The 25,067-nt window shown below is 58.1% G+C and overlaps 1 protein-coding gene across 1 annotated transcript in view; it reads left to right on the forward strand.

Moving 5' to 3' along the window:
* Positions 1–2,836: 2,836 nt before the first annotated feature.
* Positions 2,837–25,067, forward strand: part of LOC146541922 (exocyst complex component 3-like protein 2) — a 37,897-nt gene continuing 15,666 nt past the window's right edge. Inside the window, 9 exon segments of the mRNA XM_085215325.1 lie at positions 2,837–3,289; positions 3,292–3,304; positions 7,519–8,152; positions 11,422–11,536; positions 14,646–14,756; positions 16,418–16,518; positions 18,110–18,217; positions 20,493–20,628; positions 22,618–22,740. Of these exon segments, the coding sequence (XP_085071451.1) occupies positions 2,840–3,289; positions 3,292–3,304; positions 7,519–8,152; positions 11,422–11,536; positions 14,646–14,756; positions 16,418–16,518; positions 18,110–18,217; positions 20,493–20,628; positions 22,618–22,740 (1,791 nt within the window). The 5' untranslated portion in view covers positions 2,837–2,839.

Here is a 25,067-nt window from a genome sequence, read left to right on the forward strand (position 1 = left end):
GTCAAACCAAATACAGGATTTTGAAAAGGGGTTTGGCACACTTATGGGGGCACAATGACAGGATTTGCAGGGGGTTTTGGCAAAATTTTGGGGCCACGATGGGTTTTGCGGGGGGATTTCACACTTAAGGGGACGGGAATGGGATTTGCACGGGGACTTGGCACACTTACGGGGTCACAACGACGGGATTTGCACGGGGACTTGGCACACTTACGGGATCACAACGACAGGATTTGCACGGGGATTTGGCACACTTACGGGGTCACAATGACAGGATTTGCACGGGGATTTGGCACACTTACGGGGTCACAATGACAGGATTTGCACGGGGACTTGCCACACTTACGGGATAACAACGAGGGGATTTGCACGGGGATTTGGCACACTTACGGGGTCACAATGATGGGATTTCCATGGGGATTTGGCTCATGGGGTCACAATGATGGGTTTTGCAGGGGGATTTCACACTTAGGGGGACAGGAAGGGGATTTACACGGGGATTTGGCACACTTACGGGGGATTTCACACTTAGGGGGACGGGAAGGGGATTTGCCCAGGGATTTGGCACATTTATGGGGCCACGAGGGGATTTGCATGGGATTTCACACTTAGGGGGACAGGAATGGGATTTGCACGGGGATTTGGCACACTTACGGGGTCACAATGAGGGAAATTGCAGGGGGTTTTGGCACACTTAGGGGGGATTTCACACTTAGGGGGACAGGAATGGGATTTGCACGGGGATTTGGCACACTTACGGGGTCAAAAAGACAGGATTTGCACGGGGATTTGGCACACTTACGGGGCTACGAGGGGAATTTGCATGGGGATTTCACACGTAGAGGGACAGAAATGGGATTTGCACGGGGATTTGGCACACTTACGGGTCACAATGACAGGATTTCCACGGGGATCTGGCACCCTTATGGGGTCACAATGAGGGGATTTGCACGGGGATTTGGCTCATGGGGTCACAATGACAGGATTTGCACGGGGATTTCGCACACTTATGGGGCTACGAGGGGATTTGCATGGGGATTTCACACTTAGAGGGACAGGAATGGGATTTGCACAGGGGTTTGGCACACTTACGGGGTCACAATGACGGGATTTGCACAGGGATTTGGCACACTTATGGGGTCACAATGATGGGATTTACATGGGGATTTTCACACTTATGGGGCTACAATGGGATTTGCATGGGGATTCAACACTTAGAGGGACAGGAATGGGATTTGCATGGGGATTTGGCACACTTATGGGGCCACGATGGGATTTGCATGGGGATTTCACACTTAGAGGGACAGGAGTAGGATTTGCACAGGATTTGGCACACTTACGGGGTCACAGTGACAGGATTTGCACAGGATTTGGCACACTTATGGGGTCACAGTGACAGGTTTGCACGGGGATTTGGCACACTTATGGGGTCACAATGACAGGATTTGCACAGGGTTTTGGCACACTTATGGGGTCACAGTGACAGGGTTTGCACGGGGATTTGGCACACTTATGGGGTCACAATGACAGGGTTTGCACGGGGATTTGGCACACTTATGGGGTCACAGTGACAGGGTTTGCAGGGGGATTGGCACACTTATGGGGTCACAGTGACAGGATTTGCACGGGGATTTGGCACACTTTGGGTCACAATGATGGGATTTGCACGGGATTTGGCACACTTATGGGGTCACAATGACAGGGTTTGCACGGGGATTTGGCACACTTATGGGGTCACAGTGACAGGGTTTGCACGGGGATTTGGCACACTTATGGGGTCACAGTGACAGGATTTGCACGGGGATTTGGCACACTTATGGGGTCACAATGATGGGATTTGCACGGGGATTTGGCACACTTATGGGGCCACGATGGGATTTGCATGGGGATTTCACACTTAGAGGGACAGGAATGGGATTTGCACAGGGATTTGGCACACTTATGGGGTCACAATGTTGGGATTTGCACGGGGATTTGGCTCATGGGGTCACAATGATGGGATTTACATGGGGATTTGGCACGCTTATGGGGCCACGATGGGATTTGCATGGGGATTTCACACTTAGAGGGACAGGAATGGGATTTGCAGAGGGATTTGGCACACTTACAGGGTCACAATGTTGGGATTTGCACGGGGATTTGGCACACTTATGGGGGATTTCACACTTAGAGGGACAGGAATGGGATTTGCACGGGGATTTGGCACACTTATGGGGGATTTCACACTTAGAGGGACAGGAGTAGGATTTGCACAGGGATTTGGCACACTTACGGGGTCACAGTGACAGGATTTGCACAGGGATTTGGCACACTTATGGGGTCACAGTGACAGGGTTTGCACGGGGATTTGGCACACTTATGGGGTCACAATGACAGGATTTGCACAGGGATTTGGCACACTTATGGGGTCACAATGACAGGATTTGCACAGGGATTTGGCACACTTATGGGGCCACGATGGGATTTGCACGGCGATTTCACACTTAGAGAGACAGGAATGGGATTTGCACAGGGATTTGGCACACTTAAAGGGTCACAATGTTGGGATTTGCACGGGGATTTGGCACACTTACGGGGGATTTCACACTTAGAGGGACAGGAATGGGATTTGCACAGGGATTTGGCACACTTACGGGGTCACAGTGACAGGATTTGCACGGGGATTTGGCACACTTATGGGGTCACAATGACAGGATTTGCACGGGGATTTGGCACACTTACGGGGCCACGATGGGATTTGCACGGGGATTTTCACGCTTACGGGGCGGTGCTGAGCACCCAGGCAATGGATCCCCCCACCCCACCACCCCACCAGCCCCATTTCTCCCCCTCGCAGGCAATGCCGCTCCTGAAGAGACCCCCGAAGGAGGTGGGGGTCGGAGGGGGGGACGAAGAGGACGGGGATCCCTTCGTGTCCCACCCCGAGAGCCGCTACCGCCGCAGGGCCACCTTGGAACGCCTTGTGGGGCTGACGGCCTTCGGGCGCCCTAAAAGGGCCAAGGGAAGCGATGGGGACGGGGAAGGCGACGGCCAGCGGGGTCGGAGCCAGCGGCGTCGGTCGGAGGATTTTGGGGTCCTGTTGAGGCTCCCGGGGAGGAGGAAAGGAAGCGTGGAACCCATCGGGGACAGGACGGGGTGCAAACGTGGCTCGTTGTTGAGGATGGCCCTGGGGACCAAAGGAAGGAGGGACGGAGCTGAGAAGGGGGCGGCGGCGGCGGCGGCGGGGGACGGGGATGCGGCCACGGATGGGGACGGGACGAGGAGGGGAGGAAGAGCGAGGGGAGCAGAAAGGAACCCCTGTCTGGTGAGTGGGGTGTGGGGCCGGGGGCGGTGGATGGGGTCGTCGGATGGGATGCTGGGTTGGGAGGGGGACGCCGGGATGGGGACGCTGGGATGGGATGTCGGGGTATGGAGATGTCGGGGTGGGACATGGGGACATTGGGATGGATGGTCGGATGGGGTCATTGGGATATGGGGACATTGGGATGGGCAATGGGTCATGGGGACATTGGGACATGGGGACATTGGGATATAGGGACATTGGGATGGACATTGGGACATGGGGACATTGGGATATAGGGACATTGGGATGGACATTGGGACATGGGGACATTGGGACATGGGGACATTGGGATATGGGGACATTGGGATATGGGAACATTGGGATATGGAGATGCTGGGATATGGAGATGTCGGGGTGGGACATGGAGACGTTGGATGGGGTCATTGGGATATGGGGACGTTGGGATATGGGGACGTTGGGATATGGGGACATTGGGATGGGATGCGGGGATATGGAGATGTTGGGATGGGACATGGGGACGATGGATGGGGTCATTGGGATATGGGGACGTTGGGACATGGGGACGTTGGGAATGGGGGACACTGGGATGGGATGTCGGGGTATGGAGATGTCGGGGTGGGACATGGGGACGTTGGGATGGATGGTCGGATGGGGTCATTGGGACATGGGGTCATTGGGATGGACATTGGGACATGGGGACGTTGGATATGGGGACGTTGGGATATGGGGACGTTGGGACATGGGGTCATTGGGACACGGGGACGTTGGGATATGGGGACATTGGGATGGGATGTCGGGGTATGGAGATGTCGGGGTGGGACATGGAGACGTTGGATGGGGTCATTGGGATATGGGGACATTGGGATGGACATTGGGACATGGGGACGTTGGGACATGGGGACATTGGGACATGGGGGCGTTGGGATATGAGGACATTAGGACACGGGGACGTTGGGATATGGGGACATTAGGACACGGGGACGTTGGGATGGGGACATTGGGATATGGGGACGTTGGGATATGGGGACGTTGGGATATGGAGATGCTGGGATATGGGGATGCTGGGCTGGGACATGGGGACGATGGATGGGGTCATTGGGATATGGGACATTGGGATGGACATTGGGACATGGGGACGATGGGATATGGGGACATTGGATGGATATTGGGACATGGGGACATTGGGATATGGGGACGTTGGGAATATGGGGACGTTGGGATATGGACATGCTGGGATATTGGGATGCTGGAATGGGATATGGGGACTTTGGATGGGGTCATTGGGATATGGGGACATTGGGATGGACATGGGTCATGGGAGGGATGGGGACATTGGGATGGACATTGGGACATATGGGCGATGGGACATGGGGACATTGGGATATGGGGACAATGGGCTGGACATTGGGACTTGGGGACGTTGGGACATGGGGACGATGGGATATGGGGACATTGGGATGAACATTGGGACATGGGGACGTTGGGATGGGATGCAGGGATATGGAGATGCTGGGATATGGAGATGTTGGGATGGGCCATGGGACGATGGATGGGGTCATTGGGATATGGGGACATTGGGATGGACATTGGGACATGGGGACGAGAATGGGACATTGGGACATTGGGATGGACATTGGGACATGGGGACGTTGGGACATGGGGACATTGGATATGGGGACATTGGGATGGACATTGGGACATGGGGACGTTGGGATATGGGGACATTGGGATATGGAGATGCTGGGATATAGAGATGTTGGGATGGGACATGGGGACAACGATATGGGTCATTAGGATGGGACTTTGGGTTGGGACACCAGGATATGGGGACATTGGGATGGGGTCATTGGGATGGGACTTTGGGATATGGGGTCATTGGGATGGAACTTTGGGAATGGGACTTTGGGATACGGGATCATTGGGATGGGGCATTGGGATATGGGGTCATTGGGATGGAACTTTGGGATGGGACTTCAGGATATGGAGTCATTGGGATGCGATATTGGGATACGGGGTCATTGGGATGGAGCTTTGGGATATGGGGTCATTGGGATGGAACTTTGGGATGGGACTTCAGGATATGGAGTCATTGGGATGCGATATTGGGATACGGGGTCATTGGATGCGATATTGGGATACGGGGTCCTTGGGATGGAACTTTGGGATGGGACTTCAGGATATGGAGTCATTGGGATGCGATATTGGGATATGGGGTCATTGGATGTGATATTGGGATACGGGGTCATTGGGATGGAACTTTGGGATGGGACTTGAGGATATGGAGTCCTTGGGATGCGATATTGGGATACGGGGTCCTTGGGATGGAACTTTGGGATGGGACTTCAGGATAAGAAGTCATTGGATGCGATATTGGGATACGGGGTCATTGGGATGCGATATTGGGATACGGGTTCATTGGGATGGAGCTTTGGGATATGGGGTCATTGGGATGGAACTTTGGGATGGGACTTCAGGATATGGAGTCATTGGGATGCGATATTGGGATATGGGGTCATTGGGATGTGATATTGGGATATGAGGTCATTGGGATGGAACTTTGGGATGGGACTTCAGGATATGGAGTCCTTGGGATGCGATATTGGGATACGGGGTCCTTGGGATGGGGCTTTGGGATGGGACTTCAGGATATGGAGTCATTGGGATGCGATATTGGGATACGGGGTCATTGGGATGGAACTTTGGGATGGGACTTCAGGATATGGAGTCATTGGGATGTGATATTGGGATACGGGGTCATTGGGATGCGATATTGGGATACGGGGTCATTGGGATGCGATATTGGGATATGGGGTCATTGGGATGCGATATTGGGATACGGGGTCATTGGGATGCGATATTGGGATATGGGGTCATTGGGATGCGATATTGGGATATGGGGTCATTGGGATGCGATATTGGGATACGGGGTCATTGGGATGGAACTTTGGAATGGGACTTCAGGATATGGAGTCATTGGGATGCGATATTGGGATACGGGGTCCTTGGGATGGGGCTTTGGGATACGGGGTCATTGGGATGGAACTTTGGGATGGGACTTGAGGATATGGAGTCCTTGGGATGCGATATTGGGATACGGGGTCATTGGGATGCGATATTGGGATACGGGGTCCTTGGGATGGGGCTTTGGGATACGGGGTCATTGGGATGGAGCTTTGGGATATGGGGTCATTGGGATGGAACTTTGGGATGGGACTTCAGGATATGGAGTCATTGGGATGCGATATTGGGATACGGGGTCATTGGGATGCGATATTGGGATACGGGGTCATTGGCATGGGGCTTTGGGATATGGGGTCATTGGGATGGAGCTTTGGGTTGGGACTTCAGGATATGGAGTCATTGGGATGCGATATTGGGATACGGGGTCATTGGGATGGAACTTTGGGATGGGACTTCAGGATATGGAGTCATTGGGATGTGATATTGGGATACGGGGTCATTGGGATGGGGCTTTGGGATACGGAGTCATTGGGATGCGATATTGGGATACGGGATCATTGGGATGTGATATTGGGATATGGGGTCATCGGGATGGAACTTTGGGATGGGACTTCAGGATATGGAGTCATTGGGATGCGATACTGGGATACGGGATCATTGGGATGGGGCTTTGGGATACGGAGTCATTGGGATGGGGCTTTGGGATATGGGGTCATTGGGATGGAACTTTGGGATGGGACTTCAGGATATGGAGTCATTGGGATGCGATATTGGGATACGGGGTCATTGGGATGGAACTTTGGGATGGGACTTCAGGATAGGGAGTCATTGGGATGCGATATTGGGATACGGGGTCATTGGGATGGAACTTTGGGATGGGACTTCAGGATATGGAGTCATTGGGATGCGATATTGGATACGGGGTCATTGGGATGGAACTTTGGGATGGGACTTCAGGATATGGAGTCATTGGGATGCGATATTGGGATACGGGGTCATTGGGATGGGGCTTTGGGATGGGACTTCAGGATAGGGAGTCGTTGGGATGCGATATTGGGATACGGGGTCATTGGGATGCGATATTGGGATACGGGGTCATTGGGATGGAACTTTGGGATATGAGATCTTTGGGATGGAACTTTGGGATGGGACTTCAAGATATGGAGTCATTGGGATGCGATATTGGGATACGGGATCATTGGGATGGGGCTTTGGGATACGGGGTCATTGGGATGATCTGGGATACCCCGCAGTGCTGGAGATCCTGGAGCTGATCCAGCGGCGCGACTTGGTGGCGGCCGACGAACAGATCATCGCTTTGGAAGCCGAATGCTCCACCATGGCCTCTCTACCGTCACCGCCACCATCGTCATCCTCCCCGTCCTCCCCGTCCTCGCCGTCCTGCCGCCAGACCCGCGACGTGGCTCTGCTCTACGACGCCCTTTTGGCTCAGCTTTGGGCCGTGGTGGGAGAATCGGTTCCGTCGGGCCGGCCGTATCCCCTCCTCCGTTCCGTGGTCCGAGTTTTGGAACAGGAGGAAGCGGCCGATGCCCGGAATCCTTTTGGAATCCCCGGTCGTCCGCGGGGGCTCCGTCGACGTTGGGAAGAAGCGGTGGGGAGGGCGGCCGCGGAGAGGTTGGGGCAGGTGGTGGTGGGAGGGGGGTTGGGACCAAGGTTGGCGGCGTTGGCCGGGAGGGCTGTGGGGGATTTGGGGATGGCGAGGTGCCACGTGGTGCCCGTTTACCCGGCCGGGTACGATGCTTTTGGGGTCTACGCCAAGGGGTATCACAGGGCATTGGCTCAGCAGCTGGCGGCGTTGGCGCAGAGACCGCTGGCGGTGCCGGAGTTGTATCTGCTGCTGGATTGGCACAGCAATACCTACACCAGGTAGGGATGCAGCCGGGCCCCGCGGTATCCAGTGCCACCCATGGGATCCTAGAGCACCCATCCCAATGGGACCCCGTGGCATCCAGTGCCACCCATGGGATCCTAGAGCACCCATCCCAATGGGACCCATGGCATCCAGTGCCACCCATGGATCCCGTGGCACCCATCCCAATGGGATACAGGGGACCCCATGGCATCCAGTGCCACCCATGGGATCCTAGAGCACCCATCCCAATGGGACCTCATGGCATCCAGTGCCACCCATGGGATCCTAGAGCACCCATCCCAATGGGATACAGGGGACCCCATGGCATCCAGTGCCACCCATGGGATCCATGGCACCCATCCCAGTGGGATACAGGGGACCCCATGGCATCCAGTGCCACCCATGGGATCCCGTGGCACCCATCCCAATGGGATACAGGGGACGTTGTGGCATCCAGTGCCACCCATGGGATCCTAGAGCACCCATGCCAGTGGGATACAGGGACCCATGGCATCCAGTGCCACCCATGGGATCCTAGAGCACCCATCCCAATGGGACCCCGTGGCATCCAGTGCCACCCATTCCAATGGGATACAGGGACCCCGTGGCATCCAGTGCCACCATGGGATCCCGTGGCACCCATCCCAATGGGTTACAGGAGACCCTGTGCCACCCATGGGATCCTAGAGCACCCATCCCAATGGGACCCCGTGGCATCCAGTGCCACCCATGGGATCCTAGAGCACCCATGCCAGTGGGATACAGGGGACCCCATGGCATCCAGTGCCACCCATGGGATCCTAGAGCACCCATCCCAATGGGACCCCGTGGCATCCAGTGCCACCCATTCCAATGGGATACAGGGGACCCCGTGGCATCCAGTGCCACCCATGGGATCCCGTGGCACCCATCCCAATGGGTTACAGGAGACCCTGTGCCACCCATGGGATCCTAGAGCACCCATCCCATGGGACCCCGTGGCATCCAGTGCCACCCAGGGATCCTAGAGCACCCATCCCAGTGGGATACAGGGACCCTGTGCCACCCATGGGATCCCGTGGCACCCATCCCAGTGGGATACAGGGGACCCTGTGCCACCCATGGGATCCTAGAGCACCCATCCCAGTGGGATACAGGGGACCCATGGCATCCAGTGCCACCCATGGGATCCTAGAGCACCCATCCCATGGACCTCGTGGCATCCAGTGCCACCCATGGATCCTAGAGCACCCATCCCATGGATACAGGGGACCCCTTGGCATCCAGTGCCACCCATGGGATCCTAGAGCACCCATCCCAATGGGACCCCATGGCATCCAGTGCCACCCATGGGATCCTAAAGCACCCATCCCAGTGGGATACAGGGGACCCTGTGCCACCCATGGGATCCTAGAGCACCCATCCCAATGGGACCCCGTGGCATCCAGTGCCACCCATGGGATCCTAGAGCACCCATCCCAATGGGATACAGGGGACCCTGTGCCACCCATGGGATCCTAGAGCACCCATCCCAATGGGACCCGTGGCATCCCCGTGCCACCCATGGGATCCTAGAGCACCCATCCCAATGGGATACAGGGACCCTGTGCCAACCCATGGGATCCTAGAGCACCCATCCCAATGGGACCCCGTGGCATCCAGTGCCACCCATGGGATCCTAGAGCACCCATCCAATGGATAAAGGGGACCCTGTGCCACCCATGGGATCCTAGAGCACCCATCCCAATGGATACAGGGGACCCTCTGCCACCCATGGGATCCTAGAGCACCCATCCCAATGGGATACAGGGGACCCGGTGCCACCCATGGGTTCCTAGAGCACCCATCCCAATGGGATACAGGGGACCCCATGGCATCCAGTGCCACCCATGGGATCCCGTAGCACCCATCCCAATGGGATACAGGGGACCCTGTGCCACCCATGGGATCCTAGAGCACCCATCCCAATGGGACCCAACGGGATACAGGGGACCCCATGGGATCCTAGAGCACCCATCCCAATGGGACCCCGTGGCATCCAGTGCCACCCATGGGATCCTAGAGCACCCATCCCAATGGGACCTCGTGGCATCCAGTGCCACCCAGGGGATCCTAGAGCACCCATCCCAGTGGGATACTGGGGACCCCATGGCACCCTGTGCCACCCATAGGTCCCTATATGACCCAGTGCCATCCATGGGACCCCCTGGCACCCAGTGCCCCCTAAGGGACCCTATAGCTCCGTATGCCCCCCTGTGCCATCTATGGGACCCCCTGGCACCCATAGGCCCCTATGGGACCCTATAGGACCCAGTGCCACCCATGGGATCCCCCTGGCACCCAGTGCCCCCTATGGGACCCTATAGCACCCTATGCTCCCCTATGCCACCCATGGGACCCTAGAGGACCCAGTGCCATCCATGGGACCCCCTGGCACCTATAGACCCCTATGGGACCCTATAGCGCCCAGTGCCCTCCATAGGACCCTATAGGACCCTATAGCACCCAGTGCCTCCCATGGGACCCCTTTGGCACCCAATGCCCCTAAGGGACCCTATAGCACCCTATGCTCCCCTATGCCACCCATGGGACCCTATAGGACCCCGTGCCCCCCATAGACCCTATAGGACCAAGTGCCACCCATGGGACCCCCCTGGCACCCACTGCCTCCCATGGGGCCCTATAGCACCCTATGCCCCCTTGTGCCATCTATGGGACCCCCCTGGCACCCAGTGCCCCCTATTTGACCATATAGCTCCCAGTGCCCTCCATGGGACCCTATAGCACCCAGTGCCACCCATGGGACCCCCCTGGCACCAAGAGCTCCCTAAGGGACCTTATAACGCCCTATGCCCCCTATGCCACCCATGGGACCCTATAGCACCCAGTGCCACCCATGGGACCCCCCTGGCACCAAGAGCTCCCTAAGGGACCTTATAACGCCCTATGCCCCCTGTGCCAACCATGGGACCCTATAGCACCCAGTGCCACCCATGGGACCCCCCTGGCACCAAGTGCCCCCCATGGGACCCCCTATAGCACCCTATGCCCCCCTGTGCCAACCATGGGACCCTATAGCACCCAGTGCCACCCATGGGACCCCCCTGGCACCAAGTGCCCCCCATGGGACCTCCTATAGCACCCTATGCCCCCCTGTGCCAACCATGGGACCCTATAGCACCCAGTGCCACCCATGGGACCCCCCTGGCACCAAGTGCCCCCCATGGGACCCCCTATAGCACCCTATGCCCCCCTGTGCCAACCATGGGACCCCCCTGGCACCCAGCTGTCCCTGTGTCCACAGGGAGGTGTTGGGGCACCCTGAGATCGGGGCGCTGCTGCAGGCGCAGGATTTGGGGCCCCTCCTGCCACCCGAAACCCAGCGGGGCCTCGAGAGGTCCTGCATCGCTGCTGTCAAGGTATGGCACGGGGGGCACGGGGGGCACGGGGGGCACGGGGGTGGCACGGGGGTGGGGACAAGATTGGTACTGGGGTGGTGCGGGGGTGGCACTGGGATGGGCACTGGGGGGCACTGGGGTGGGGGCGTGATGGGTATTGGGGTGGCACTGGGATGGGCACTGGGGGGACACTGGATGAGTATTGGGGTGGCACTGGGGTGGGGGCGAGATGGGTATTGGGGTGGCACTGGGATGGGCACTGGGGGACACTGGGATGAGTATTGGGGTGGCACTGGGATGGGACTGGGGGGATACTGGGGGGACACTGGGATGGCATTGGGGGCACTGGGATGGGCACACAATGAGTATTGGGGTGGCACTGGGATGGCACTGGGATGGGGACATGATGGGTATTGGGTGGCACTGGGGGGAACTGGGGGGCACTGGGATGGCACTGGGATGGGGATAAGATGGATATTGGGGTGGCAGTGGATGGGCACTGGGACGAGTACTGGGGGGCACTGGGGTGGGGGCATGATGGGTATTGGGGTGGCACTGGGATGGGCACTGGGGGGCACTGGGAGGGCAATGGGGTGGCACTGGGTGGGCACTGGGAGGAGTATTGGGTGGCACTGGGGTGGGGGCACGATGGGTATTGGGGTGGCACTGGGATGGGCACTGGGATGAGTATTGGTGGCACTGGGGTGGGGACATGATGGGTATTGGGTGGCACTGGGGGGAACTGGGAGGGACACTGGGATGAGTATTGGGTGGCACTGGGGTGGGGACATGATGGGTATTGGGGTGGCACTGGGATGGCACTGGGGGGCACTGGGGGGGGCATTGGGTGGCACTGGGATGAGTATTGGGTGGCACTGGGTGGGGGCATGATGGGTATTGGGGTGGCACTGGGATGGGCACTGGGGGGCACTGGGAGGGGCAATGGGGTGGCACTGGGGTGGGCACTGGGAGGAGTATTGGGTGGCACTGGGGTGGGGGCACGATGGGTATTGGGGTGGCACTGGGATGGGCACTGGGATGAGTATTGGGTGGCACTGGGGTGGGGACATGATGGGTATTGGGTGGCACTGGGGGGGAACTGGGAGGGACACTGGATGAGTATTGGGTGGCACTGGGGTGGGGACATGATGGGTATTGGGGTGGCACTGGGATGGCACTGGGAGGCATTGGGGTGGCACTGGGGTGGGCACTGGGATGAGTATTGGGTGGCACTGGGGTGGGGACATGATGGGTATTGGGGTGGCACTGGGATGGGCACTGGAGGCATTGGGGTGGCACTGGGGTGGGCACTGGGATGAGTATTGGGTGGCACTGGGGTGGGGACATGATGGGTATTGGGGTGGCACTGGGATGGGCACTGGGGGGCACTGGGATGGCACTGGGGTGGCACTGGGGTGGGCACTGGAGGAGTATTGGGTGGCACTGGGGTGGGGGCACGATGGGTATTGGGGTGGCACTGGGATGGGCACTGGGGGCACTGGGAGGGGCAATGGGGTGGCACTGGGGTGGGCACTGGGATGATTATTGGGTGGCACTGGGGTGGGGGCATGATGGGTATTGGGGTGGCAGTGGGATGGGCACTGGGGGGCACTGGGAGGGGCATTGGGGTGGCACTGGGATGGGCACTGGGACGAGTACTGGGGTGGCACTGGGGTGGGGGCGTGATGGGTATTGGGGTGGCACTGGGATGGCACTGGGAGGAGTATTGGGTGGCACTGGGGTGGGGGCACGATGGGTATTGGGGTGGCACTGGGGTGGGACTGGGGGCACTGGGGGGGGCATTGGGTGGCACTGGGGTGGGCACTGGGATGAGTATTGGTGGCACTGGGGTGGGGCATGATGGGTATTGGGTGGCACTGGGATGGGCACTGGGAGGGACACTGGGGGGGCATTGGGGTGGCACTGGGATGAGTATTGGGTGGCACTGGGGTGGGGGCGTGATGGGTATTGGGGTGGCACTGGGATGGGCACTGGGGTGGCAGTGGGAGGGGCATTGGGTGGCACTGGGGTGGGCACTGGGATGAGTATTGGGTGGCACTGGGGTGGGGACATGATGGGTATTGGGTGGCACTGGGATGGCACTGGGATGAGTATTGGGTGGCACTGGGGTGGGGACATGATGGGTATTGGGTGGCACTGGGGGGGAACTGGGAGGGACACTGGGGGGGCATTGGGGTGGCACTGGGGTGGCACTGGGATGAGTATTGGGTGGCACTGGGGTGGGGACGTGATGGGTATTGGGGTGGCACTGGGATGGGACTGGGGGGATACTGGGGGAACACTGGGATGGCACTGGGATGAGTATTGGGTGGCACTGGGGTGGGGGCATGATGGGTATTGGGGTGGCACTGGGATGGCACTGGGATGAGTATTGGGTGGCACTGGGTGGGGGCGTGATGGGTATTGGGTGGCACTGGGGGGGACATGATGGGTATTGGGGTGGCACTGGGATGGGACTGGGGGGATACTGGGGAACACTGGATGGCACTGGGATGAGTATTGGGTGGCACTGGGGTGGGGGCGTGATGGGTATTGGGGTGGCACTGGGATGGGCACTGGGGGCACTGGGAGGGGCATTGGGGTGGCAGTGGGATGGCACTGGGGGGACACTGGGATGGCACCGGGGGTACTGGGATGGGTACACCATGAGTATTGGGGTGGCACTGGGATGGCACTGGGATGGGGACGTGATGAGTATTGGAGTGGCACTGGGGGGGAACTGGGGGCACTGGATGGCACTGGGATGGGGATAAGATGGATATTGGGGTGGCAGTGGGATGGGCACTGGGACGAGTACTGGGGGGCACTGGGGTGGGGGCATGATGGGTATTGGGGTGGCACTGGGGTGGGCACTGGGGGGCACTGGGAGGGGCATTGGGGTGGCACTGGGATGAGTATTGGGTGGCACTGGGGTGGGGGCATGATGGGTATTGGGTGGCACTGGGATGGCACTGGGAGGGACACTGGGGGGGGCATTGGGGTGGCACTGGGGTGGGGACGTGATGGGTATTGGGTGGCACACGATGGGCACTGTCCCCATTCCTGCTCTCCCCATTGCCCCCATTGTCCCCACTGCCCCCAACGTCCCCAATGTCCCCACTGTCCCCAGGCCAAGGTGGAGCTGGCGGTGGCACAGGAGCTGCAGCTCAGTGAGGACACGTGGGCAGAGGAGGTGACAGCAGAGGACCTGCAGGGGGGGTTGGCCGCCCGCGTCACCGGGGTACGGCGTCCCCAAGTCCCCAAGTCCCCATTGGCCTCATTGTCCGCATGGATGGCCATGTCCCCACTGTCCCCATTGGTCCCACTGTCCCCACTGTCCCCATGGATGTCCTTGTCCTCATGGATGGCCATGTCCCCACTGTCCCCATTGGTCCCACTGTCCCCACTGTCCCCATGGATGTCCTTGTCCTCATGGATGGCCATGTCCCCACTGTCCCCATTGGTCCCACTGTCCCCACTGTCCCCATGGATGTCCTTGTCCCCATGGATGGCCATGTCCCCACTGTCCCCATTGGTCCCACTGTCCCCTCTGTCCCCATGGATGTCCTTGTCCCCATTGTCCCCATGGATGGCCATGTCCCCACTGTCCCCATTGGTCCCACTGTCCCCACTGTCCCCATGGATGTCCTTGTCCTCATGGATGGCCATGTCCCCACTGTCCCCATTGGTCCCACTGTCCCCACTGTCCCCATGGATGTCCTTGTCCTCATGGATGGCCATGTCCCCACTGTCCCCATTGGTCCCACTGTCCCCACTGTCCCCATGGATGTCCTTGTCCTCATGGATGGCCATGTCCCCACTGTCCCCATTGGTCCCACTGTCCCCACTGTCCCCATGGATGTCCTTGTCCTCATGGATGGCCATGTCCCCACTGTCCCCATTGGTCCCACTGTCCCCACTGTCCCCATGGATGTCCTTGTCCCCATGGATGGCCATGTCCCCACTGTCCCCATTGGTCCCACTGTCCCCACTGTCCCCATGGATGTCCTTGTCCTCATGGATGGCCATGTCCCCACTGTCCCCATTGGTCCCACTGTCCCCACTGTCCCCATGGATGTCCTTGTCCTCATGGATGGCCATGTCCCCACTGTCCCCATTGGTCCCACTGTCCCCACTGTCCCCATGGATGTCCTTGTCCTCATGGATGGCCATGTCCCCACTGTCCCCATTGGTCCCACTGTCCCCACTGTCCCCATGGATGTCCTTGTCCTCATGGATGGCCATGTCCCCACTGTCCCCATTGGTCCCACTGTCCCCACTGTCCCCATGGATGTCCTTGTCCCCATGGATGGCCATGTCCCCACTGTCCCCATTGGTCCCACTGTCCCCACTGTCCCCATGGATGTCCTTGTCCTCATGGATGGCCATGTCCCCACTGTCCCCATTGGTCCCACTGTCCCCACTGTCCCCATGGATGTCCTTGTCCTCATGGATGGCCATGTCCCCACTGTCCCCATTGGTCCCACTGTCCCCACTGTCCCCATGGATGTCCTTGTCCCCATTGTCCCCATGGACGGCCATGTCCCCACTGTCCCCATTGGTCCCACTGTCCCCACTGTCCCCATGGATGTCCTTGTCCCCATTGTCCGCATGGATGGCCATGTCCCCACTGTCCCCATTGGTCCCACTGTCCCCACTGTCCCCATGGATGTCCTTGTCCGCATGGATGGCCATGTCCCCACTGTCCCCATTGGTCCCACTGTCCCCACTGTCCCCATGGATGTCCTTGTCCCCATTGCCCTTACAGTCTTCAGTGTCCCCATGGATGACTGTGGCCCCATTGTCCCCGTTGATGGCTCAGTCCCCACTGTCCCCACTGTCCCCACTGTCCCCATGGATGGCCCTGACCCCGCTGTCCCCACTGTCCCCATTGTCCCCCAGCTGCTGCGGGCTCACGTGGACAGAGCCCCCCAGATCACCCCCGAATTTGGGATGGAAATGGCCCACAGCCTCCTGGGGGTCTTGGTGGCCTTCTTGCACAGGTGGGCTTGGGGACAACCTGGGGGATGTGGGGTGACGTGGGGACGTGGGGCGATGTGGGGGGACATGGGGGGATGTGGGGGGACATGGGGGTGATGTTGGGGGAGTATAGGGAGAGATGGGGACATGGGGGGGGCATGGGGGGATATGGGGGGTATGGGGACATGGGGTGACATGTGGTGGGACATGGGGGGACATGGGGTGACATGGGGGGACATAGAGTGACATGGGAGGATGTGGGGGGACATGGGGACATGAGGTGACATGTGGGGGGACATGGGGGATATGGGGGGATATCAGGGATATGGAGACATGGGGAGGACATGGGGGGATGTGGGGGACACGGGGACGTGAGGTGACATGTGGGGGGACATGGGGGGATATGGGGGGACATGGGGTGACATGGGAGGATGTGGGGGGACACGGGGACGTGAGGCGACATGTGGGGGGACATGGGGGGATATGGGGGGATATCAGGGGATATGGGGTGACATGGGGGGGACATGGGGGATGTGGGGGACATGGGGGACATGGGGGTGATGTTGGGGGAGTATAGGGAGAGATGGGGACATGGGGGAGGTATGGGGGGATATGGGGGGTATGGGGACATGGGGTGACATGTGGTGGGACATGGGGGGACATGGGGGGTATGGGGGGACATGGGGTGACATGGGAGGATGTGGGGGGACACGGGGACGTGAGGTGACATGTGGTGGGACATGGGGGGACATGGGGGTGATATTGGAGGAGTATGGGGGACATGAGGTGACATGGGAGGATGTGGGGGGACACGGGGACGTGAGGCGACATGTGGGGGGACATGGGGGATATGGGGGGATATCAGGGGATATGGAGACATGGGAGGGACATGGGGGGATGTGGGGGGTATGGGGGTGATATTGGAGGAGCATGGGGGACATGGGGTGACATGGGAGGATGTGGGGGGACATGGGGACGTGAGGCGACATGTGGGGGACATGGGGGGATATGGGGGGACATGGGGTGACATGGGAGGATGTGGGAGGACACGGGGACGTGAGGTGACATGTGGGGGGACATGGGGGGATATGGGGGGATATCAGGGGATATGGAGACATGGGGGGGACATGGGGGGACATGGGGGGTATGGGGGGACATGGGGTGACATGGGAGGATGTGGGGGGACATGGGGACGTGAGGTGACATGTGGGGGGACATGGGGGGATATGGGGGGATATCAGGGGATATGGAGGCATGGGGGGACGTGGGGGGACATGGGGGACATGGGGTGATGTTGGGGGAGTATAGGGAGAGATGGGGACATGGGGGGCATGGGGGGATATGGGGGGTATGGGGACATGGGGTGACATGTGGTGGGACATGGGGGACATGGGGGGTATGAGGGTGATATTGGAGGAGCATGGGGGCCATGGGGTGACATGGGGACATGAGGTGACATGTGGGGAGACATGGGGGATATGGGGGGATATCAGGGGATATGGAGGCATGGGGGGGACATGGGGGGATGTGGGGGGGTTATGGGGGGGGTATGGGGACATGGGGGGGGACGTGGGGACATGGGGGAACGTGGGGTGAGCCATGTGAGCGCTGCAGTTTTCAGCGTAAGGTGGAGCGGTTCCTGGAAGCCCCCGGTGAGACCCCCCCCCCAGACGGGGCCACCGGGAGGGCCATCGCCATCGTCAACTGCTGTCCCCCCTTCAGGTGAGGAGGGGGGTCCCCATCCCAATATCCATCCCGGTGTCCCCATGTCCCAAAGCCCCATCCCAGTGTCCCCATCCCAATGTCCCCGTGTCACAATGCCCCCATCCCAGTGTCCCCATCCCACTATCCCATCCCAACATCCCAATGTCCCCATGTTCCATTGTCCCCATCCCAGTGATCCCAATGATCCCAATGTCCCCATGTCCCAATGTCCCCATCCCAATGTCCCCATCCCAATGTCCCCATGTCCCAACGTCCCCATCCCAGTGATCCCGATGATCCCAACGTCCCCATGTCCCAACGTCCCCATGTCCCAATGTCCCCATGTCCCAACGTCCCCATGTCCCCATGTCCCCATGTCCCAACGTCCCCATGTCCCAACGTCCCCATGTCCCAATGTCCCAATGATCCCAACGTCCCAATGATCCCAATGTCCCCATGTCCCAACGTCCCCATGTCCCAATGTCCCCATGTCCCAACGTCCCAATGATCCCAACGTCCCCATGTCCCAACGTCCTCATGTCCCAACGTCCCAATGATCCCAATGTCCCCATGTCCCAACGTCCTCATGTCCCAACGTCCTCATGTCCCAACGTCCCCATGTCCCAATGTCCCCATGTCCCAACGTCCCCATGTCCCAACGTCCCAACGATCCCAACGTCCCCATGTCCCAATGTCCCCATCCCAACGTCCCCATGTCCCAACGTCCCAATGATCCCTACGTCCCCATGTCCCAACGTCCCCATGTCCCAACGTCCCAATGATTCCAACGTCCCCATGTCCAATGTCCCCATGTCCCAACGTCCCAATGATCCCAACGTCCCCATGTCCCAACGTCCCCATGTCCCAACGTCCCAATGATCCCAACGTCCCCATGTCCCAATGTCCCCATGTCCCAACGTCCCAATGATCCCAACGTCCCCATGTCCCAACGTCCCCAACGTCCCAATGTCCCCCCATGTCCCAACGTCCTCATGTCCCAACGTCCTCATGTCCCAACGTCCCCATGTCCCAATGTCCCCATGTCCCAACGTCCCCATGTCCCAACGTCCCAACGATCCCAACGTCCCCATGTCCCAATGTCCCCATCCCAACGTCCCCATGTCCCAACGTCCCAATGATCCCTACGTCCCCATGTCCCAACGTCCCCATGTCCCAACGTCCCAATGATTCCAACGTCCCCATGTCCAATGTCCCCATGTCCCAACGTCCCAATGATCCCAACGTCCCCATGTCCCAACGTCCCCATGTCCCAACGTCCCAATGATCCCAACGTCCCCATATCCCAACGTCCCCATGTCCCAATGTCCCCATCCCAACGTCCCCATGTCCCAACGTCCCCATGTCCCAACGTCCCAATGATCCCAACGTCCCCATGTCCCAACGTCCCCATGTCCCAACGTCCCAATGATCCCAACGTCCCCATGTCCCAACGTCCCCATGTCCCAACGTCCCAATGATCCCAACGTCCCCATGTCCCAACGTCCCCATGTCCCAATGTCCCCATCCCAACGTCCCCATGTCCCAACGTCCCCATGTCCCAACGTCCCAATGATCCCAACGTCCCCATGTCCCAACGTCCCCATGTCCCAACGTCCCAATGATCCCAACGTCCCCATGTCCCAACGTCCCAATGATCCCAATGTCGCCATGTCCCAACGTCCCAATGATCCCAACGTCCCCATGTCCCAACGTCCCCATGTCCCAACGTCCCAATGATCCCAATGTCGCCATGTCCCAACGTCCCAATGATCCCAACGTCCCCATGTCCCAACGTCCCCATGTCCCAACGTCCCAATGATCCCAATGTCGCCATGTCCCAACGTCCCAATGATCCCAACGTCCCCATGTCCCAACGTCCCCATATCCCAACGTCCCAATGATCCCAACATCCCAATGATCCCAACGTCCCCATGTCCCAACGTCCCAATGATCCCAACGTCCCAATGATCCCAACATCCCAATGATCCCAATGATCCCCATGCCCCAATGTCCCCATGTCCCAACGTCCCCATGTCCCAACGTCCCCATGTCCCAATGTCCCCATGTCCCAACGTCCCAATGATCCCAACGTCCCAACGATCCCAATGTCCCCATGTCCCAACGTCCCCATGTCCCAACGTCCCAATGATCCCAATGATCCCCATGTCCCAATGTCCCAATGTCCCAACGTCCCCATGATCCCAACGTCCCCATGTCCCAGTGTCCCCATCCCACCCATCCCAACGTCCCCAACCATTTTGGGGTCCCCCCCACACCTCCCACCCTACTGTAGGGCCTTTGCCGAGCGCTTGGCCCAATTTGGGCACCCCGAAAGCGAAGACCCCCGACGCCAAACCCACGCAGCCCTGGACAAAGTGACCCGGCTCTGCAACCACGTCCTGACCCAGCACCTCTTTGAGGACCTCAAGGTGACGTTTTGGGGTGGGGCTGGGGGGCACCTGTGGGGTCCAGGGGGCACCCGTAGGGTCCCAGGTCCCAATTGAGTCCCAGTGCCAGTGACCCCATTGGGTTCTGAGTTGGATCCTGTGGTTCCAGATCCAATTTATGGGGTTCTGAGTTGGATCCTGTGGTTCCAGATCCAATTTATGGGGTTCTGAGCTGGATCCCATGGTCCCAGTGCCCCCCACTGGGTTCTGAGCTGGATCTCATGGTCCCAATGCCCATTTATGGGGTTCTGAAATTGATCCCATGGTCCCAGTTCCCCCCATTGGGTTCTGAAATGGATCCCATGGTTCCAGTTCCCATTTATGGGGTTCTGAGTTGGATCCCAATGTCCCAGTTCCCATTTATGGGGTTCTGAAATGGATCCCATGGTTCCAGTTCCAATTTATTGGGTTCTGAGCTGGATCCCATGGTCCCAATGCCCATTTATGGGGTTCTGAGCTGGATCCCAATGTCCCAATTCCGATTTATGGGGTTCTGAGCTGGGTCCCATGGCCCCAGTTCCCATTTATGGGGTTCTGAGCTGGATCTCATGATCCCAATGCCCATTTATGGGGTTCTGAAATGGATCCCAATGTCCCAGTGCCTCCCATTGAGTTCTGAGTTGGATCCCATGGTTCCAGTTCCCATTTATGGGGTTCTGAGTTGGATCCTGTGGTTCCAGATCCAATTTATGGGGTTCTGAGTTGGATCCCATGGCCCCAGTGCCCATTTATGGAGTTCTGAAATGGATCCCATGATCCCAGTGCCACCCATTGAGTTCTGAGTTGGATCCCATGGTTCCAGTTCCCATTTATGGGGTTCTGAGTTGGATCCTGTCGTCCCAGTTCCCATTTATGGGGTTCTGAGCTGCATCCCATGGCCCAGTTCCCATTTATGGGGTTCTGAGCTGGATCCCAATGTCCCAGTTCCCATTTATGGGGTTCTGAGCTGGATCCCATGGTCCCAATTCCAATTTATGGGGTTCTGAGCTGGATCCCAATGTCCCAATTCCAATTTATGGGGTTCTGAGCTGGATCCCATGGTCCCAGTGCCCCTCATTGAGTTCTGAGTTGGATCCCATGGTTCCAGTTCCAATTTATTGGGTTCTGACCTGGATCCCATGGTCCCAGTGCTGCCCACTGGGTTCTGAGCTGGATCTCATGGTCCCAATGCCCATTTATGGGGTTCTGAGCTGGATCCCAATGTCCCAGTTCCCATTTATGGGGTTCTGAGTTGGATCATATGGTCCCAGTGCCCATTTATGGGGTTCTGAGCTGGATCTCATGGTCCCAGTTCACATTTATGGGATTCTGAAATGGATCCCAATGTCCCAGTGCCTCCCATTGAGTTCTGAGTTGGATCCCATGGTTCCAGTTCCCATTTATGGGGTTCTGAGCTGGATCCCATGGTCCCAATTCCGATTTATGGGGTTCTGAGTTGAATTCCATGGTCCCAATTCCAATTTATGGGGTTCTGAAATGGATCCCATGGTCCCAGTGCCCCCCATTGATTTCTGAAATGGATCCCATGTTTCCAGTTCCAATTTATTGGGTTCTGAGTTGGATCCCATGGTCCCAATTCCGATTTATGGGGTTCTGAGTTGGATCCCATGGTCCCAATTCCCATTTATGGGGTTCTGAGTAGGATCCCAATGTCCCAATTCCGATCTATGGGTTCTGAGCTGGATCCCAATGTCCCAATTCCGATTTATGGGGTTCTGAGCTGGATCCCAATGTCCCAATTCCGATTTATGGGGTTCTGAGCTGGATCCCAATGTCCCAATTCCCATTTATGGGGTTCTGAGCTGGATCCCACGATCCCAATTCCCATTTCTTACGTATCCCAAGATCCCAATCCCCACTTCCCGCCAGCCCTCCTTGTCCCACTTCCAAACCTATGGGGTTTGGTGCCCCCCTCTGTCTCCCCCTCCCACCAATTGGGATCTGATGCCCCCGCTGCCCCTCACCCCACAGCCCTACTTCAGCAAGCTGATGAAGAGGAAATGGCTGACGAGCTCGGATGCCTTCGACGCCATCGTGATGAACATCACCAGCTTCAGCCAGAAACTGCGACCGCTGCACCCCGAGCCCTACCAGGTGGGTGCCACGGCCCTACAGCCCACTTATGGGGTTCTGAGCTGGGTCCCATGGCGTCAGTTCCCATTTATGGGGTTCTGAGCTGGGTCCCATGGCGTCAGTTCCCACTTATGGGGTTCTGAGCTGGGTCCCATGGCGTCAGTTCCCATTTATGGGGTTCTGAGCTGGGTCCCATGGCGTCAGTTCCCACTTATGGGGTTCTGAGCTGGGTCCCATGGCGTCAGTTCCCATTTATGGGGTTCTGAGCTGGGTCCCATGGCGTCAGTTCCCATTTATGGGGTTCTGAGCTGGGTCCCATGGCGTCAGTTCCCATTTATGGGGTTCTGAGCTGGGTCCCATGGCGTCAGTTCCCATTTATGGGGTTCTGAGCTGGGTCCCATGGCATCAGTTCCCATTTATGGGGTTCTGAGCTGGATCCCAATGCCCCAGTTCCCATTTATGGGGTTCTGAGCTGGATCCCATGGCGCCAGTTCCCATTTATGGGGTTCTGAGCTGGGTCCCAATGTCCCAGTTCCCATTTATGGGGTTCTGAGCTGGGTCCCAATGTCCCAGTTCCCATTTATGGGGTTCTGAGCTGGGTCCCATGGCGCCAGTTCCCATTTATGGGGTTCTGAGCTGGGTCCCAATGTCCCACTTCCGATTTATGGGGTTCTGAGCTGGGTCCCATGGCCCAATTCCCATTTATGGGGTTCTGAGCTGGGTCCCATGGCATCAGTTCCCATTTATGGGGTTCTGAGCTGGATCCCAATGTCCCAGTTCCCATTTATGGGGTTCTGAGCTGGATCCCAATGTCCCAGTTCCCATTTATGGGGTTCTGAGCTGGATCCCAATGTCCCAGTTCCCATTTATGGGGTTCTGAGCTGGGTCCCAATGTCCCAGTTCCCATTTATGGGGTTCTGAGCTGGGTCCCATGGCGTCAGTTCACATTTATGGGGTTCTGAGCTGGGTCCCATGGCGTCAGTTCCCATTTATGGGGTTCTGAGTTGGATCCCAATGTCCCAGTTCCCATTTATGGGGTTCTGAGCTGGGTCCCATGGCGTCAGTTCCCATTTATGGGGTTCTGAGTTGGATCCCAATGTCCCAGTTCCCATTTATGGGGTTCTGAGTTGGATCCCAATGTCCCAGTTCCCATTTATGGGGTTCTGAGCTGGGTCCCATGGCGTCAGCTCCCATTTATGGGGTTCTGAGCTGGGTCCCAATGTCCCAGTTCCCATTTATGGGGTTCTGAGCTGGGTCCCATGGTGTCAGCTCCCATTTATGGGGTTCTGAGCTGGGTCCCATGGCGTCAGTTCCCATTTATGGGGTTCTGAGCTGGGTCCTATGGCGTCAGTTCCCATTTATGGGGTTCTGAGCTGGGTCCCAATGTCCCAGTTCCCATTTATGGGGTTCTGAGCTGGGTCCCATGGCGCCAGTTCCCATTTATGGGGTTCTGAGCTGGGTCCCAATGTCCCAGTTCCCATTTATGGGGTTCTGAGCTGGGTCCCATGGCGTCAGCTCCCATTTATGGGGTTCTGAGCTGGGTCCCAATGTCCCAGTTCCCATTTATGGGGTTCTGAGCTGGGTCCCATGGCGTCAGTTCCCATTTATGGGGTTCTGAGCTGGGTCCCAATGTCCCAGTTCCCATTTATGGGGTTCTGAGCTGGGTCCCATGTCGCCAGTTCCCATTTATGGGGTTCTGAGCTGGGTCCCAATGGCTCAGTTCCCATTTATGGGGTTCTGAGCTGGATCCCATGTCGCCAGTTCCCATTTATGGGGTTCTGAGCTGGATCTCATGGTCCCAGTTCCCATTTATGGGGTTCTGAGCTGGATCCCATGTCGCCAGTTCCCATTTATGGGGTTCTGAGCTGGGTCCCATGGCGCCAGTTCCCATTTATGGGGTTCTGAGCTGGATCCCAATGTCCCACTTCCCATTTATGGGGTTCTGAGCTGGGTCCCATGTCGCCAGTTCCCATTTATGGGGTTCTGAGCTGGGTCCCAATGTCCCAGTTCCCATTTATGGGGTTCTGAGCTGGATCCCAATGTCCCAGTTCCCATTTATGGGGTTCTGAGCTGGGTCCCATGTCGCCAGTTCCCATTTATGGGGTTCTGAGCTGGATCCCAATGTCCCAGTTCCCATTTATGGGGTTCTGAGCTGGGTCCCAATGTCCCAGTTCCCATTTATGGGGTTCTGAGCTGGGTCCCAATGTCCCAGTTCCCATTTATGGGGTTCTGAGCTGGATCCCATGTCGCCAGTTGCCATTTATGGGGTTCTGAGCTGGGTCCCAATGTCCCAGTTCCCATTTATGGGGTTCTGAGCTGGATCCCAATGTCCCAGTTCCCATTTATGG

This window comes from Meleagris gallopavo, unplaced genomic scaffold, assembly GCF_905368555.1.
Source record: "Meleagris gallopavo unplaced genomic scaffold, MGAL_WU_HG_1.1 scaffold_16, whole genome shotgun sequence".
Taxonomy (NCBI): Eukaryota; Metazoa; Chordata; class Aves; order Galliformes; family Phasianidae; genus Meleagris; species Meleagris gallopavo.